Source organism: Notamacropus eugenii, chromosome 2 (assembly GCF_028372415.1).
Source record: "Notamacropus eugenii isolate mMacEug1 chromosome 2, mMacEug1.pri_v2, whole genome shotgun sequence".
NCBI classification, from domain to species: domain Eukaryota; kingdom Metazoa; phylum Chordata; class Mammalia; order Diprotodontia; family Macropodidae; genus Notamacropus; species Notamacropus eugenii.
Genome location: NC_092873.1, coordinates 435,485,244 through 435,504,779, shown reverse-complemented (window position 1 = coordinate 435,504,779; position 19,536 = coordinate 435,485,244). Strand labels below are relative to the sequence as shown.

The 19,536-nt window shown below is 40.4% G+C and overlaps 1 protein-coding gene across 14 annotated transcripts in view; it reads right to left on the bottom strand.

Moving 5' to 3' along the window:
• The window catches only part of PLEKHA6 (pleckstrin homology domain containing A6), a 218,170-nt gene that overhangs the window by 186,987 nt on the left and 11,647 nt on the right, over positions 1 to 19,536 (bottom strand). For all 14 annotated transcript variants that reach the window (XR_011975555.1, XM_072648090.1, XM_072648096.1 and 11 more), the window contains exon 3: positions 16,691 to 16,748. Coding sequence is in view for 13 of the 14 variants with exons in the window: in XM_072648090.1 (XP_072504191.1) it covers positions 16,691 to 16,748 (58 nt within the window). In the remaining variant the exon portion in view is untranslated. The remainder of the gene's footprint in view (positions 1 to 16,690; positions 16,749 to 19,536) is intronic.

Sequence of the window (19,536 nt, the reverse complement as noted above, 5' to 3'; positions counted from 1 at the left end):
TACAACCTACCTTTCCAGACTTAATTTCCACTCTTCCTATCCCCTCAACAATTCCTCTCTACACCATTCTCCCAACTCCATGCTGACTTCCAAATTCCACACCCAGCCAGATTCTTCCTGCTCCCACTCCACCACCCTCCACCCTTCTTTCCATCCATCAAAATCCTTCCCATGCTTGAACCCTCAACTCAAGTCCCATGTGTTCCATTAAGACATCCCTGATCATTCAAAATGACTCATTCTCATTTCATTCTCAGAATGAAAAAATAAATAAAATTGAGATGGGGTCTCCTGATGTTACCCAAGTTTTAAACACTTTGTCCCTCATTGTCTTGATCTCACCGCTTATTGGCACAGAATCTTTTGATCTGCTCCATTTTTGACCTGGATAAATTCATCTCTCCTTAAGTAGTCTGGTAGCCCCATCCCCAAGGTGACCATATTGATGCTGTACTTAGTGCAGATAATAGATTGGCTTATCCTACTACAAATCAGAACTTGAAAGCTCAAGAGATCCACCTGTGACAGTCTGCCAGCAGAGATTACAGGGGTATGACATCACACCAGGATCAAATTTTCAAATGACATGAATCTGGGAGGGATAACTAACTCCCTGGATGATAGGATCAAGTTACAAAAGAAGACCCAAGGTGATAAGCCAAATCTAATATTTTGACACTTGATAAATAATAATAGTTAACATTTGTATAGGACCTACTATGTGCCAGGCACTGCACTAAGTGCTTTACAATTATTTGATCCTTATAAAAACCCTGAGAAGTAGATATTACTATTTTCTCCATTTTACAGATAAGGAAACTGAGACAAACAAAATTCAAGTAGCTTGCTCGGGGTTACACAGCTAGTAAGCGTCTGAGGCCAGATTTGAACTCAGGAAGATGAATCTTCCGGACTCCAGGACCAACACTCTATCCACACTGCACCACTTTGCTGCCTTTACCTATCACTGGGGGTCTTCAGTGGAAGACTGATTGACCATTTGTCAGGGTCATTGTAGAGGGAAAAGTGCTTAATAAAACTTGAAGTGCTAGATGAATATTATTGTCTTTATTATTATGATTTCTCATTCTTATCCTTTTTAAGAGAGTACTGGAATGAGTTAATATGGCTATCATAATTTTAGCTGAGCATTTATATAGCACTTACCGTGTGCCAGCCACTGTGCTAACTGCTTTACAAATATTACGTTATTTGATCCTCACAACAACCCTTTGAAGCAGGTGCAATTATTATTCTCATTTTACAATTTGAAGAAACTGAGGCAAATGGTTTAAATTACTTTCATAGATAAAAGTGGATTTGAGGGTGGATTTAAACTCAGGTTTTCCTGACTCCCGGCTTATCTTGATCTTATTATTTTACATTTAATATTCAGCACAGGTAAATAAAATAATTGTTTTTGTAATTAAAATATTGGGATGTCAGCTCATTTTTTATAGACTCACCAGAAGCATCCTCAGGATAGCTCTGGTGACAGCTAAGATAACAGGGATTGTAGGTATACCTCATCCTGTTTCCACATCCTGTTTGCTTCCTTCTGCTAGGTCTTCCTATTTTGAAACCATTTTATTCCACATAACTTGGAAATGATGAAATTCTGGTGTGGAGACATCGGTTAAAAGTGCTGTCCTCGTTCGGAAAAACCTGGAAAGACTTATATGAACTGATGCTGAGTGAAGTGAGCAGAACCAGGAGAACATCATACACAGGAACAGTCACAGTATTTGAGGACTCAGTCTCTTACAGAAAGGCAAAAAGCTAAAACATTTCCAAAGGACTGTTGATGCAAAATGTCATCCACATCCAGAGAAAGAACCATGGAGTTGGAATGAAGAATGAAGCAGATTACTTTCTCTTTTGTTACAACTGATTTTGTTTAGTTTTATTCATCCTTTTTCCCATTCGTTTTAATTCTTGTATGCAACATGAATAATGTAAAAATGTGTTTAATAAGAAAAAGTTATCCTTAAATGTTTACAGATCAATGTCAAATTTGAGCAACTGCAGAAAACAATTATGTCCATGATACTATTCCCATTCCCAAACAATTTATTTGTTGAATAGGCAAGAGTGTTTTGAAGGCTGTATTTATCATGCATGGATTTGTCTTCTGTTTATGAAAAAGATCAAGCTTCTGAGGGATAATCCCGACTACCAGGTTGTACCTTGGCAGATATTTGAAAGGTCTTTAATTTGTGTAGCTTGAAGTGATGTGTTGCTCAGGAACCACCATTTCCTTGCATACTCTGCATCGACCAATGAGTCAGGGCTCTTTAAAAATAATCTGTCTGTAACAGCTAGTGGCAACAACCTGTTTATCATTGTTATTTCAGGTATGGGTTGAATTAAGTGGCCTTGAAGGTCTCTTCTCATTCTGAGATTCGATGTCTGTCTCTGATTCTGTGAGCTGGAGATATTTATCCTAGATAAAAGATTTCGCTCCAGACCTGATAGCTGTCATCAGGCTGTTTTGTGGAAGAAGAATTAGACTGCATTCACTTGACCCCAGAGGGCAGAATCAAAATCAGTAGGTATATGTTTCAAAGAAATACACTTTGGTTTAACATAAAGAAAAACTTCCTGATCAATACAGCCATCCAAAAAAAATTCAGTGGGTTTCTGGGGAGGGAGTGGGTTTCCCCTAGTTAGAGTGGAAAGACTGGGTATCCACCAGTCAGCTATATTAGAGAGGGGATTCATGTTCCAGTTTGGACATGATGGTCTTGTTCAGCTTGGACCAGATGCTTCTTGAGGTCTCTTCCAACTCTGAAAGCCTGTGAACTTCCGGGGTACATATCATCTCTACCCTCCAACTTCATAATATTTGGAATCATTGGTCATCTTTTCATGTATCAACTTCTATAGACCTATGAAGGTTTAAAGTGGGAAAGGACCTTAGAGGTCATTTATCATGATTCCCTCACTTTACAGTTCCCAAGATTTGTTGTAAGTGACTTAAGGGAAGGAACCATATCTTATTTATCTATAGGGCCTAAAACTGTGTTCTTCAGTTAGTCTATGCCCAACAAATATTTACTGATTGACCAAAGTGAGAGAGCAGAGGCGTGCATGAGAAGCCACAATGACAACCCTTAAAAAACATAATTTGGTTTCCTTAATTCTAGCTGCCCTGGCAGATGTGAGGGCATAACAAAAGTCAAAGCTGTAAATAGGAAATCTAATCCTCATGGTATCACAAAAGATAAACTCTAATCAACTTTTTAAGACAAATTTAATTGAGGGAGGAAACTCAAGGAGAGGCCTTGAACATTAAGACACAAGGCAAAGTAGGAGGAGAGCTGGGACACTGGAGTCAGGGAGATAGAAACCTAAATACAGGGTACATGAGGCAGCTACCAAGGGAAGGAAGTGGAGCAGGACCCACAAGAGAGGAGTTAACCTGTAATGGGGCTACCGGGGTAAACAGGGAGGAAGCAGGACATTTGGTAGTGCTGCCAATGTCATCTCAATTTTATCACCCTGAAGCAAAGTCTTGACTGCCCCACCCTAGCTGTGCCTGTTATAAAAGGAAACAAGTCAAGTTGTAAAATAATTCAGGTCACGATGACAGTATGTACAACCTTGTTACTGATAGATAACATTGGGGAGGAGTAGGAAAGAGAATGAAAAAAAAAAAGAAAACATTATAGACATATTCCATGATCATAGACAGAGAGGGAGTTTGCTTCAAGTATCCAACTTACAATGAAGAGAGGGAACCTGTGCTTCAAGGGTCTCTCCTCAGAACTCTTGGTCCTGAGCTCTTAGGCCTAAGAGAGGGACCTTCAACTATCATCCAGGCAAAGTCATGCCTTGGGAACTGTATCCATATAATGCCATTCAATATCCACATAATGCTAAGTATTTACTCCTTGAGGACAGACATTGCTTTGCCTTTCTTTCTGTCCCCAGAGCTTAACATCGTGCGGGCATATAGCAAGAGCTTCATAAATGCTAACCTGACTGAGTGCACTGTGCTAAGAACAAGGGGAGGTATGAAGTTTAGATAAAACAGGCCCTGATCTCAGGGAGCTTACAGTATAATAGGAAAATAAGACATGAACACTGGTAGACAGAATACTGCATGATAAATGTATTAGAGGATTACAAAACAAAGGGTAAGGAAATCATTTTTCCCTCCCAATTAGTGAAAACTGTATGTTGTTAATGTATTTACTAAACTGGGGCAGTTAGGTGGTACAGTGGATAGGGTATGGGACCTGAAATCAGGAAGACCTGAGTGCAAATTTGGCCTCAGACACTTACTTGTCTGTGTGAACCTGGGCAAATCACTTGATTTTGTTTGCTTTAGTTTCTCCCCATCTAGAGAAGGGGAGAAGGAAATGGCAAATTATTCTAGTTTCTTTACCAAGAAAACCCCAAATAGGGTCACAAAGAGTCTTATACAACTGAATAACAATAACTAAAGTGAGTTGGGAAGACACTTTCCTGGGGGAAGGGCAGAGGATGCATCATCACCTGTAAACAGTCATGATTGTAGAGTTAGAATCCACTTCATGCCTGAATCCCTTCTACAACATCCATCAAATTTCTGCTTGAATACTTAGAGTGACAAGGAACTCAGCTTTTGTCAAGGCAGTCTGTTTCATTGATGGACAGCCTAATTGTCAGAAGAAAGTTGAAGAGAAATCTGTCTCATTTTAACTTCCATCCATTGGTCTCTAGTTTGCCCTCTGGAGTCATGTAGACAAAATCTCATCCATCACCCCTGTGATGGCCTTTAGATGTCTGAAGATATTGGTCCAGAAGCTAAAGTTTCAGAAAGGAGAGCAATCACACAGTCCCAACAGCTGGAGGGGCAGCAAAGGCAGCTTGGTTAGGCACAAAGAACATCGACTTTGAAGTCAAAGAATGAAGGTTCATATTCTACTTTTGACAATATATGTGTGGCCTTGGGAAAATCACAACCTCCCTGGGCCTCAGTTTCCCCATCTTGTAAAATGAAGGAATTTGAAGTTGATGGCCCCTGAGGTCTCTTATAGCTTTAGGTGTACACAACCATGATCCTACAAACAGCCTCCATGGGGTGGATCCCTTCTCCTTCAAACCTGCTTCTAACAATGCTTAGTAAAGTCCAAGATATGTAGACAACAGAAATACACAATTACCCAAGTCGTTTATGAATAAATAAGCAGCCAAAGAATAGGAAGAATTTTTAAAATTAGAATTGTAGAATGTTAACAATTCTATGAGAGAATCTGCAGAATCACTTAACAAGAGAAACACAAATCAAAACATAGACATTTCATTTCTTATCCAGCAATTTTATGAAGATGATAAAAGATGTGAATAATGTATACTGGAAGGACTGTAGAAAGGTAGCACATTAATGATCTGTTGGTTGAGCTATGGATAGGTGTAGTCATTCTGAACAGCAATTTAGAATTATGCAAAGTGACTAAAATGCCATACTATTTGAAACAGAGATTTCACTGCTACATATGTGTTCACAAAAAGGCCCTACTAAACCAAAACATTCATTATTGTTGTTTATTCACATTTGACTCTTTGTGACCCCATTTGGGGTTTTCTTAGCAAAGATACTGGAGTGGTTTGTCATTTCCTTATCCAGCTCATTTTACAGATGAGGAAACTGAGGCAAACAGAAGTTAGGTGACTTGCTCAAGGTCACACAGCTAGTAAGTGTCTGAGGCCCATTTGAATACAAGTCTTCCAGACTCAAGGTCTGGTGCTCTATCCACTGAGACACTGAGCTGCCTCCCCAAAAAGAAAAAACACAGCAAATAACCAAAGTCTAGCAAAACAAACAAAAAATAATATGGAGTATAATATCCAAAATATTCATAGCAGTACATTTTGTAGTATCAAAGAACTGAAAACAAAATACATGTGCATACGTTGGGGAATGGCTAAACAAATTTGTGGTACATGAATGTAAAGAATATTATGATGCTGTAAGAAAATGACAAACATGATCAATATAGAGAAGTGAGGGAAAAATTATACAAACTAATGTAAAGTGAAGTAAGCAAAGACAAGAAAACAATATATACAATGACTTATAATGACATAAATGAGAATAACAAAACCGATGAATCTGAATGCTGCAAAATTATATCGCCCAAGCCTGACTTCAAAGAAGAGACATAAGGAGCCACAGGCTTCCTTCCCATCCCACAGGCCCCCCACACCCTTATTTGCAGAGGTAAAAGAGTACGGGTGTGGAAGGCTGCAAGGAATGTCAGATTTTGGGGATATGTTGCCTAGTTTTACTGAACTGTTTCTTTTTTCTCTTTTGAATTTTTACTATAAAGGCTATCATGGGAGTGGGGTTAGAGAGTAGGGCATTCATTGGAAAATGTAGGTGATGTGTAAAAACAAATCATATTGCTTAATTTTATTTTAAAAAGAAAGAGATCCACAAAGTTTTATTTTAAAAAAAGAACAACTATGCTTAGGAGATATCAGTCCAAACAGAAGAAATGGGGAACAAAAGAAATGAGGAAGAGATAAGAACTCCAGACATTTGGTATCTATTTTGGTCTGTTTCAAGAAAGTTCTAGAAAAATGGACTATTCCATGTGACATGACAGAAGACAGCTAACTTCACAAAAATCCAATCTGGAAGACGTGGGACTAGTCTTCTGTAGAGTCAAATCAGAGATGTTCCCAGCTGTCATTAATAGGTGGACAATGGATAAAACCAGTGAAATTTTAAATGAATTCCATTGGTAACCATAGAATCATACACAAATAATTAGAGCTGGAAAGGACCTTGAAGATGATTTAGTCCAACTTCCTCCTCTTAAAAGATGAGGAAATTGAGGCTCAGGGCAGCTTGATCATTCATGATCAAAATGTAAATAGCCTCTCCAATACAGCTTATATTGGCTTATTCAGTTTTTGAAGATAAGGCTACTAAGGTGTCCCCTATTTTGATCCCCTAGCTGTTAGTACTCCCTCCCTCTTCAAATTGGCTTGTATTTCATAAATTCCTTAAACGTGTTGAGGTTCTCTAACCCCCTCATTTTACAGTTAAGGAAACTGAGACCCACAAAAATTAATTAACTTGCCTAAGGTCACACAAGTAATAAGTGTCAGAGCCAAGATATGCCCTAGGTGCTCTGGTTCCAAAGCCAATCAATCAACATTAATTGTTTAATTTAATTTTAAGCCAGGCACTATGCTAGGCACTGGAAATACAAAATGAAGCAAAGGACAGTCTCTGCCCTCAAGGTGCTTACAATCTAACTTACAACATGCAAACAAGTATATTCAAAGCAAGCTATATACTGGATAAATAAGAAATCATTAAAAGAGGAAAGATACTGAAATTAAGAGCGGTTGGGGAAGGCTTCCTATAGAAGGTGCAATTTTAGTTGGGACTTAAGCCAGGGAGGTCAATAGTCAGAGTAGAGTGTTCAGGTATGGAGGACAGCCTAAGAAAATGTCCAGAGCTGGAGAGTTGGAGGATCTCCTTCTTGGGACCACTAAGAGGCCAATATCACTGGAACAATCTTTCCATGTTCTATATCCCAAAAGGATGTAAACTTGGGGAAGGATTTGTCTGAATCACCTGGCATAGTGACCTGTATACAGCTGGTACTTAACAAATGCTTTTTTGATTTGAGTTTGGTTCTTCCCCCCACCTCAAGTCTTCCTCCAGTAATCTGACTTCCTGTGACTTTTAATATGGATTGCTTTATATCATTAGTTATTTTTTCACATGTACTAAGATTTTTTCCCTCACTTAACTGAAAGCTCACTGAGACAAGAACTGTGTCGAACACAGTGTTGGCCACAGAGTACATGCTTTAGTCACCTATTTGGGAAGAGAGGTAAGGTTCTCCCTGGGTCTGGCTGAAACTAATTCAACAACTTTTTAAAATTTTCTTCCAAATTTCACAAATACAAAAAAAAATAATAAAGAGAATTACATGTGAAACCACAAATCTCTATTACATACAGCTTGCTTTTAAGTGTATATTTAAATTCAACATGTTGCTTTCAAAGCTGTCCTGCTCGTCTGTGCCTTCTGAATTTCCTTCTGTGCATTTTTAAAAGGCTTCAATGACCCTCTTTTCTTTCCGTCTTTTTTCTGTTATCACTATCCCTAGCTCCTTTCTTCCCTCCAAATGAAAAAAAAAAAAAGAAAAACATAGCAAAAAAGATGAGCAAAATATAGCCAAACAAACCCACACATCTGTCCTACCCAAAAAATGGTTATCTCATTCTGCACCATCTGTTAGAAGGTGTGCTTTCTCCACCAACGATCCTCTGGAATCCTCAGGTTGGTCATTGTAGGAATGGGAATTCTTAAGTCTTAGAAAGCCGCTTTTCTTTACCTTGCTGTTGTTATTGTAAAAATTGTTCTCCTAATACTGCTTACTTCACTCTGCATCTGGTCACAAAAATGTTCCCAGGCTTCTCTGTTGCTGGGCTCTGTCATTTCTTATCACCCAACAGTATTTATTATTTTCATACGCCATGATTTATTCACTCATTGCCCGACTGATGAGCAGCGCTTTTATTTCCAATTATTTGCTACAACAAAGATATTTATGGACATCTGGGTCCTTTTCCTCTTTCTTTGATCTCTTTGGAGTATAAGGAATGATAGTGGTATTGATTGGCAAAAAAGGAATACGAAGCTTAGTAATATTTGGGGCATAGTTCCAAATTGCTCTCCAGGATGGCCAATCCTCAACTCCATCAGCAATGCCTCTGCTTTCCTGAAGCCCCTCCACCATTTGTCTTTTTTTGGTCATCTTTGCCAGTCTAATAATGGGTATGAGATAAACATTCAGAGTTGCTTTAATTTATATTAATAGTGAGTGACCTGGAGCATTTTTTTCACATGGCTATTGATATCTTAGATATCTTCCTTTGAAAATTGCCTGTTCATATCCTTTGGCCATTTATCTATCAATGTATGGCTGTCACATTTTTTAAATTAATTAGTTTTATTTATTTTCAATGTTCTACAATCACTACTATATAATTTAGATTATTATTTTTCCCTACCTCCCCCCTACTTCCCCCTTCCCTCCTTGAGACACCATAAAATTTTATATAAGTTCTACTCAAACATTCTTATTAAATACATTTTCACTATATGCTGTATAGAAGAATTAAATTGAATGGGAGAAACCATATACAAACCAAAAGGTAATACACACACACAAAAAATTATCTGCTACATTCTGCGATTGAATTCCATAGTTCTTTCTCTGGATATGGAAGGTATTTTGCCTTAGAAGACCACTGGGAATTTTTTTTAAGTCCTTGCATCGCTACGAAGTTCCAAGTCTACCAGAAAAAACTCTGGCACACTGTGGTCGTCGCTGTGCACAAAGTTCTCCTGGTTCTGCTCCTTTCGCTCAGCATCAATTCATATAAGTCTTTCCGGGCCTCTCTGAAGTCTTCCTGTTCATCATTTCTTGCAGCGCAATAGTATTCCGTTACATTCATATACCATAATTTATTCACCCATTCCCCAACTGATGTGCATCCCCTTGATTTCCAGTTTTTGGCCACCACAAAGAGTGCTGCTACAAATATTTTTGTACATGTGAGACCCTTTCCCATTTTTATGATCTCTTGGGGATACAGTCCTAGAAGCAATATTGCTGGGTCAAAAAGTATGCATATTTTTGTAGCCCTTTGGGCATAGTTCCAAATTGCTCTCCAGAATGGTTGGATCAGCTCACAGCTCCACCAACAACGAATTAGTGTTCCAACTCTCCCACATCCTCTCCAACATTTATCATCTTCCTGTTCTGTCATGTTTGCCAATCCGATAAGTGTGATGTGGTACCTCAGAGCTGTTTTGATTTACATCTCTCTAATCAATAGTGATTTAGAGCATTTTTTCATATGACTATAGATATCTTTAATTTCTTTCTGAAAACTGCCTGTTCATATCCTTTGGCCATTTATCAATTGGGAAATGACTTGTATTTTTGTACATTCTACTCAGTTCTCTATGTATTCTAGAAATGAGGCCTTTATCACGAACATTAGCTGTAAAAATTCTTTCCCAGTTTTCTACATCTCTCCGAATTTTGGTTGCATTTAGTTTGGTTGTGCAAAAACTTTTCAGTTTAACGTAATCAAAATTATCCAACTTGCATTTCATAATGCTTTCTATCTCTTCTTTAGTCAAAAATTTTTCCCTTCTCCATAAATCTGATAAATACACTATTCCTTGCTCCACCAATTTGTCCATAGTATCAATCTTTATACCTAGATTGTGTACCCATTTGGATTTTATTCTTGTGTACAGTGTCAGGCATTGGTCTATGCCTAGTTTCCGCCACACTTTTATCCAGTTTTCCCAGCAATTTTTGTTGAACACTGAGTTCTCATGGCTGTCATATATTTGAATCAGTTCCTGTAAGGAACTCATTTCTTAGATATGAGACTTTTATTAGAGAAGCTTGTTAGGAAGATTTTGTCCCAGCTAACTGCTTCCCTCCCAATTTTAACTCCATATATTTTATTTGGGAAAAACTTTTTCAGTTTTACATAATCAAAATCATTCATTTTCTCTTCTGGCATCCTCACTATCCCTTGTCTGGTTATAAATTCTTCCCCTTATCCATAGTGCCAAAAGGCATTTTCTTTCTTGCTCCTCTAATTTGTTTATGATATGACCTTTTATATGTAGATTATGTATACATTTGGAGCTTACTGTGGCATATGGAATTAGTTTTTCACCTAAATCTAATTTTTGCCAGACTGCTTTCAGTTTCCCAGAAGGTTTTATCAAATGGAGGATCTTTATCATTGAGGCAGCTGCCAGTGCAACAGATGGACTGTTGAGCCTAGAATCAGGAAGCCTTGAGTTCAACTGTGACCTGAAAAACTTCCTAGCTGCGTGACCCTAGACAAGTCAATTAACCTCTGTCTTCCTTTATTTCCTCAAACCGTAAAATAGGAATAATAATTACACTTGCCTCCCAGGATTATTGTGAGATCAAATGAAAATAATATCATAAAAAGTACTTAGCACATAGTAAGCACCAAAGCATCAGTACATTACCTGTCACATAGTAGGCACTGTAATAGAAACTTATTCCCTTCTTCCTAAGCTGGGTCTTGAAGAAAGAACTAGGAATCCTGCCCTTTCCCAGAGAAATGGATATGTCATGCCCTCCTGGTGCATACCCTAGAGGTATTGCTGCTGGGGGTCAAAGGGAAGGTAATGGGATAGGAAACACTAATGGAAAGAATTCAAGAGATGCAGAGAGGAAAGGACACCCAAATGAGAAGACTAGGATAAAGGACTTATATGAGAGAGAGAGAGAGAGAGAGAGAGAGAGAGAGAGAGAGAGAGAGAGAGAGAGAGAGAGAGAGAGAGAGAACACTGGGCTGGATTATTCTGTTTTGGAAGCAGGGCAGCGATCTGGAAGCTGGATGAGAGTTGCGGGGGGTAGAGAAGGCACCCAGGGCCTGGGCATGACAGACATATGGCACCTGGCAAAAAGCCTCTCCTTTCATCTTTGGGAGTGGCAGTAATGGCCCCAAACCTGGACCTCTAATGATCAAGGATGTGGAACTATAAGGAGTGGCCCTGCCACCCACCTCCCCTATCTCTGTTTAGTTTAAGGAACTAGAGGAGGGCAGGGCACTCCCTGGGTACAGAATGGACCAGCATCCCAGGTAAAGACCTTGCTTGGGTAGGTAAAAGTGGAAGGATGCAGGTTAGACCAAAGGAAGAATTTTGTGCCTCTCTGGAGTGGTAGATACTAGATCAGGTGAGGGATAGGGCAGGTGAGATCTCCTTCCCTGGAGTTCTTTAGGCACAGGAATAAACGCCATTATGGGTTGGTCATGTAAAGAATGGCTCTGCCCACCTAAGCTTAGAGAGTCATCCAATTTATCGATCTACTAAGAATGGGCAAGGACACTTCAAGGTTCATCATGTGCTTTTGGTGCCCTCTTGCGGCATAGGTCTGTACATACAGTGTTGGGATGTACTTAACCCTTTAATCGTTCCTCTGGACTAAAGGGAAAATGCAAATGAAGAAATCAGAGCCCAAAGAAGTTAAGTGGACCAAAGACTAGCAAGGAGTAAAACTGGGATTCTAACCCAAGTACTTACATCAAATCCCTTGCTTGTCCTTTCTGCCTCTCACCAGGTAGTCATACAATGCTGGGGCTCACACCTGCATTTTACAGATGGTGAAGCTGAGGAGACACTACTCACCCAAGATCACCCACATAGTGAGTGGAAGAGCTGGGACAACAGACAGATTGCATTCCAGGCATGGGGACAGCCTTTGGAAAGCCAGAAAAGTGGGAATGTTAAGTACAGGCAGAGGTAGGCTGGAGCCAACTCAAAACAGCTCTGGAGACCATTATAAAATTTTCATCATGAGCAATTACACCTTGGAAATTGGGAAACCTACAAATCAGCGCTTGATTAATTGTTTTGTGGATTGTCTAGACTTAAAAAAGTAATGGGAAAATTTTAATAATGCAGATTAAACTTAAAAGATTGTTCTGTGTACTTTTTTTTTTTTTTTGGAGAGCCAATTGTTAAACATTTACTAGCACACCCCTAGGTACAGGAACCAGCTAAAAGATCAATTTGGATGGATCATCAAGTGCATAAGTGCCTGGCATATGGTGGCCCTTAACAAATGCTTATTGATTTGTAGTCGATGCAATAGTCCAAGAAAAAAATGTTAACACTTCATATTGTTTCATCATGTTTGAAGATGTCTTGTCATCAAAAGTATCATTGGTCCCCATTGCCCGCAGGGTGAAATTCAGATTTCTTAGACTAACAATCAAGATCCTTCACTGTTTAACCCTAACCTCATTTTCCTTTCTTATCTCTTACTGTTCCCCAAATGTGTACTTACTCTATCAACTAAGATGGTCTGCATTACTGTTTCACAGATATGCTGTGGGGCTGCCCAACTCCACATATTGGTTCACACTCTTCCTTATTGACTGAACCACTCTTCCCCCTTGAATTCATTCAACAAATATCATTATTAAGCACCTACTGTGTGCTGAGCACTGACCTTAAGAACAGCCCTGACCTTAAGGAACTCATACTCCATTAAGTATAAACAACACAGGACAACCAATCAATCAACACCTAAACAAAGTAAGACAAATTAACTTCTATATGGGGAAGAGCACCAGTGACTATGGGGATCAGGGATGAGAGATCCCATCCTCCTTATTCTGCCCTCTCTCACTTCCACTTACTTGCACAAGCTATCAGCAGCCCCAAAAATGCCTCCCCAGGCATCTCCCCTTGTATAAATCCTGCCATCATAGTTTCAGACCCAGCAGAGGTGGTACCTCCTCTAAAATGTCTTCCACCTTCCTTCCCAACCCTCTTTCCCTTCCTCCTCTCTCTTCCTCTCTCTCCCTCTTTCTTTCTCCCTCCTCTCTCTCTCTCTCTCTCTCTCTCTCTCTCTCTCTCTCTCTCTCTCTCTCTCTCCCTCCCTCCCCTCTCTCTCTCTCTCCCTCCCCTCTCTCTCTCTCTCTCTCTCTCTCTCTTCCCTCTTCCCTCACATATTCAATCAGTTGCCAGGACTTTGTAATCCTTTGTGATGTCTTTCTCTCGAACCCTTGCCCACATCATCTCTTCTCTCCTCTCATACAACCACCAGCCTGCTTCAAGCCCTCATCTCTTCTCACCTGACCTATGACAACGGCCATTTATTTATTCCCCTACCTCCAGTCTCTCCTATATCAATCCATCCATGCCAGGGATTTTTTTTCTAAAGTGTAGTTGCTACAGTTGCCACTGTATGAAATAAATTCCGATGATTTTCTATTACCAACTATCTTGTTGCCCTGGAGGAACTTGTGTCCTGGGGCCTCACTGTCCTCATTGATGACTGTCTCTCCCAGACTAAAATATCAAAAGAATCCTAGACACCATATTTGACTTCACTCTCTACGCTCTGGCCATCTCTTCCACAGCAGGACACCACTGATTGGCTACCGGGATGATCATTATCTCTGCCCTTCTCAGGAAAGGGGAATTTGCTCATCTGAGGAGGTTGATACTATCTGTGCCCTCATGGAGTTATAATCTGTCCTTGGACTTGAAAACATGACCTGTGGAAAGGTAGATAATGATAAATATGTGCTGAATGAAGCTTTGTGGCAGGGCAGAGAGCTGGATTCCCCAGGCCTCAGTTTCCTGCTCTGTAAAATGGGAGGGTTATATTAGATAATCCCTAAGGTCCATTCCAGCTCTGACATTCTGTGATTCTAAGAAGTCTGGACAATAAATGCTGTAGGAGGTTAGGGGAAGAATTTGAGCTGGACCACAAAGATGAATAAAGTTTGGAGAAGTCAGCCTTCGAGTTTTCCCCGTACATTGCTATTTCTCACCTCCCTACTTTTGCATAAGTGGTTCCCTTGCCTGGCATGCACTTCCCTTTTACCTTTGTTTCTTAGAAACCCTGGTTTCTTTGGAAGCATAGCATAGGTATGACTTTCTACAAAGATAAAAAAAATTACATACTCCCTACCCTCAAGAAACTTACATTCTACTGCCATGTACACAGATGAGCATAATATAAAATAGAGCATTTTGGGAGCCAAATAGAAGGCCAAAGTACTCTAGGAAAATATGAGAGACAGACAGAGAGAGAGAGGGAGGGAGAGAGAGAGAGAAAGAGGGGGAGAGAGAGAGAGAAGGAGAGAGAGAGAAAAGGAGAAAGAGAGAAAGAGAGAGGGAGGGAGAGAGAGAGAGGGAGAGAGGAGAGAGAGAGAGAAATCTAGAAAAGTAGGTGGTTTGAGGGGAAAGATAACTCAGAAGAGACACTACAGCAGGATAAATATATCTTGGAGTCATCTGCATAATAATGAACACGAGTGGAAAACAAAGGACAAACCACAACCACAATCTTGTGACTAACTGAAAGAATTAAACACATCTCTGGGTCTACATACAACATAAGTCAATTTGGAAGCAGATATTCCAGCATCAGATTGCTTGAATGATGGGTAAGAGCCTAGGGGAAGGACTCCTAAGGGAATTGCCAAGGGGGAGGAAAGACCTTTTCTATCTTTCTCTCCCTTGCCCTCCCCTCCCCATTGACCAGATAATAACATTTTGAATTTCAGAATGTCAGAAGCTCTGTAGTTCCCATCAGCATCTGTAGCATTATCCAGCAGTGCTGCTAAACAGCATCTTTGGAACAGCAATGATCAGCAGCAGCATTAATGTGCTGCCCACTGAGAGATAAACCTCAGATAGACTCGATGCACTGAAGAAAGTCAACTTCAGGACTTGGTCCTAACTTTCAGAGTGGAGCAGAGCAGCCCCTAAGATGAACTTCATCAGGATTCTACAAAAGGAGAGCTCTGAGCTCACGCTTAGGTCACATGTGCTCTCTAAGTTTGAGCCTACCCTCCCCTACCGCCCCGCCCCCTCCACACACACACAACGGTGTATGGGAGGGGAAAATGCACCCCCAGTTTGGGGGATGTTTCCGTAACAACTGACTTGACTTCACTGATCCTGAGCCATTACCAGTGTCTTGACTTTCGTCCTGCCACGGGATTTTGGATGCCTCAACCCCACTCGTATCCAATCCAAATCAAGATCCTCCTCAAGATGTCATTGGTTTTCTTCAAGAATGAATAATAACAGCAGGAAAAACAGGAGGAGTGTGTGCATGCATGTTCATACATACGCATATCGTTGTGTTCGTCCTTTGCTGCCGAGGACCAATACATGTATATATATGCATGCTTATGTATATGTACATATGTACACAGCTCTAAACTGAATTATATACCTAAATGTGTACATACTGTAGGGATTACATTCATACATTTTACCTATATTGTATATGTGTGTGTGTGTGTGTGTGTGTGTACACATACAAGTTGATGTTGTGTTTGTCCTTTGTTCTCGAAGAAATCCATGACATCAAAATGATGACATGACTTTGGTTTGAGTGAGGGAGATACACACACACACACACACACATACACACACACAGGGCATATGTGTGTACATATACACACTTATTTATTTATGTTCTTGCTTAACTACTTTCTCTAATCCCAAAGACATCTGCCTTTTGCCTCCAGGGCTCACTCTGGGGCCATTCCACAAGCCCCATTCTCAGGTCCTAGAGAGGAGACAAGGCCTAGCCTGGCCCCCAGAATAGCCTGACTAAGCCATCTAGTAGAGCCAAAGCCTTCTGCTCACACCCACAACCCCTCACTCAGAGCCTCAGTCTAGAAAGGAGCCAGGGGGGTCACAGAAATTGAGCTGAGCATTTGACCCTTCTCTCGATAGCCCCACCCAGCCTATGGGTTCTTTGGTCTTGCTCTTCCAAGACAAATCTTTTGCTCCAGTCTTATTCTTCTTTCTCCCTTGCACTGAGCTCCATTTCAGCCAGCTGTTTCCTTCCTCTGGACGTTTGGCCGAGTCATGTACTTGGGACACCTTCCCTCTTCCCACTTTTCAAACCTGGGATATGATCTAATAAGTATAAATCATTTTCCTTTCTTCTTCCAAATACTCCTGGGTTGTCACCAACACTTGGGAAGCCTGACTATGGGCACCCTGCTCATTCTTAATCCTCAGCCCCTTTGCGCTTAAGAGAGTTTGCCCCTGCATCATTTTAGCACTTCAGCAAACACGAGAGGCACAGAATAGCAAAACAAGGAAGTAAACCACTTTACTTACTTGATGAAGTACACAGCATCTTCCTGAGTGTAGCCCATCTCCCAGCCTTTGGGCAAATCTGAAAAGATCCAGTCACACAGTCAGAGTCATGCATCATCATCACCACTAATGTTGACCTAACAACTAAAGGTTTACAAATCACCTTGTAGCAAAGCACTTTATAAATATTATCTCATTTGATCTTCTCAACATCTCTAGGAGATAGACGCTATTATCATCCCCATTTTCTTGTTGAGGAAATTAAAGCAGAAGTTAACAATGATAATAGCTAACATTTATATAGAGCTTACTATGTACCAGGCACTGTGCTAAGGTACTTTACAATTATTAACTCATTTGATCCTCACAGCAACCCTTAAGTCCTTTTACTATCTCTATTTTACAGATGGGGAAACTGAGGCAAACAGGTTTAAGTCACAGAGTATCTGAGGCTAGATTTGAACTCACATCTTCCTGACTCTAAACCAGGTGCTCTATCCACTGAGCTACCTAGCTGCCCCCAACAGAACAAAAGTCCCTTGAAGGCAAAGACTTTTATTTTTTGTCTTTGTATCCTTACCTCCTAGCGTAACCTTCAGCACATAACAGACACTTAATAAATGCTTGTTGATTGACTAACTAATCTGTGGATTATTCATGGATGTAGACCAAAACCCCTTCCCGGTTCTTCAAAGGCACAAATAATCACAGGACCATAGATTTGGAGCTGGAAGACAACTCAGAAGCTAGCTAGTCCAACTTCCTTAATTCACAGATGACAAGACCAAGTTGGTGGAGGTTAATTGGTTTGCCAAAAGTAACACAAGTAGAGAGTAGCAGAGGTGTTTTGAACACAGGTCCTCATATTCCTAAACCATTAAACTTCTTTGTTGTTATGGCTAAAACAATCCATCAAGGGGTAGAGAAGCCCTCTGCCATTGGGCTTATAAGGCTAAGCTCCCCAAACAAAAGACTCCATCTGTTGGCAGACCTATGCTCAAAGACTTAACAATGTGATAAGAGTTGCCAGAGTTTATGCTCTGTTAGCCTTTAAAAACCCAAAGTTACCTCCATGCTAGATTGAAACAACAAAGCCTAAGAAGTCTCAGGCCTTGCACACAGTAGATGCTTAATAAATGTTTGGTGAATTGATTTACCCACTCACACTCTCACTGGCCCATTACCCATTGGCACTCCAATGAACATTTACTCCAGAGGGCTTGGGCTGGCATCTTGCCCTAATGAGAGGGAATCCCATGAGTCAGAAGCAGAGTTGTCTGTCCCTGGGACTTGTCAAAATTATTTCCTTCTCCTTCCATTTTCCATTGCTAGGGCAGACCTCTGCCTTCCCTTCCACAGAACTCTCTCTTTCTCAGCATCACCGAACACTGAACAGCTGACATTCAATGTAGGTATCATTCTGCTCTTCTGTGTCCTGAGATATCACTGAGGCAGCTCCTCTCCCACCTGCTACATGAAAGTAAAGGGAAGTAGAGGGAATTCACTTACTGGCTCCCAGGAGCCACAAAGAGTGGATTGACTGAGCAGATTTTCTTAACTAAAATCCTGTCTAGGAGGAAGAATGGGAAAGACCTCTGATCCTAAACAGCCAAACCAATGCATTTATACCCAAGCTGCAAAGAAATTGGGCAAATGAGAATACACTTCAGGTATGTGCTGGTCTGGCAGGCAGGAAGCAGACATTAAGTGCCTACTATGGGCTAAGCACTGAGAAGGTAAAGAAAGGCAAAGGACAGTCCCTGCCCTCAAAGATCTCACAGTCTAATGGCACAGACAACACGCATACCATTAAATGTACAGGACATATACAGCACAAAGGGAAGACAATTTGAGAGGGGAGTCCCTAGCAGCTGGGGGACCTAAAAAGTCTTCCTGCTGAAGATAGGATTTAAGCTGAGTCCTGAAGGAAGTGAGAGGAACTAAGAGGCCAAGGTGCAGGCATCCTAGCCATGAGGCACAGCCATAGCAAAGGCAAGAGATGGGAGATGGAGTGTTATGTTTGAGGAACTGCAAGTAGACCCAAGTAATGAGATCATAGAGTTGGTAAATAGGAATAAAGTGCAATAAGACTGTAAAGGTAGGAAGAGAATGGGCAATGATTAGTTTTATACATCAAAGACGCAACTTTAATTTGATCCTGGAGGTAATAGGGAGTTATTGGAAATCATTAAGTAGAGGGAAAGAGATGACATGGTCAGACTTACCCTTTAGAAAAATCACCTGGGCAACTGTGTGGAAGATGGATTGGAGTGGGAAAAGACTTGATGCAGGAAGGAAAGAAACAAGCATTTATTAAGCACTTACTATGTGCTGAGCCTTTACAAATATTATCTCATTTGATCCTCACAACAATCCTGGGAGGTAGGTGCTATTATCTCCATTTTAACAGTTAAGGAAACTGAGGCAGACAGAGGTTAATTGACTTGCCCAGAGTCACACAGCTAGTTCATATCTGAAACTGCATTTGAATTCAAGTCTTCCTGATTCCTCTCCAGCCTTCTATTCTCTTCACCACCCTAGCTGTCTCTAACTGGCATGGAAACCAGTTAGGTAGCTATTACAATAATCTGAGACAGTACTGTCAAACTCCAATAAATATGGGGCCACTAAATCATTCCTAAGGATTACTATGGACTGAATAATTACTTTAAGAATCACATAGTAACACTAAGTTCTATTGTATTTTTATTTATTTTGTTAAGTATTTCCAAGTTACATTTTAATCTTGTCCAGCTGAACTGGGAGCATTGCCTCTGTAGGCCTGGTGTTTAATATCTCTGGTCTAAGTAAAAAGTGATGAGGGTTTGAATTAAAGTTGTGGCTATGTGAGTGGAGAAAAGAGAATA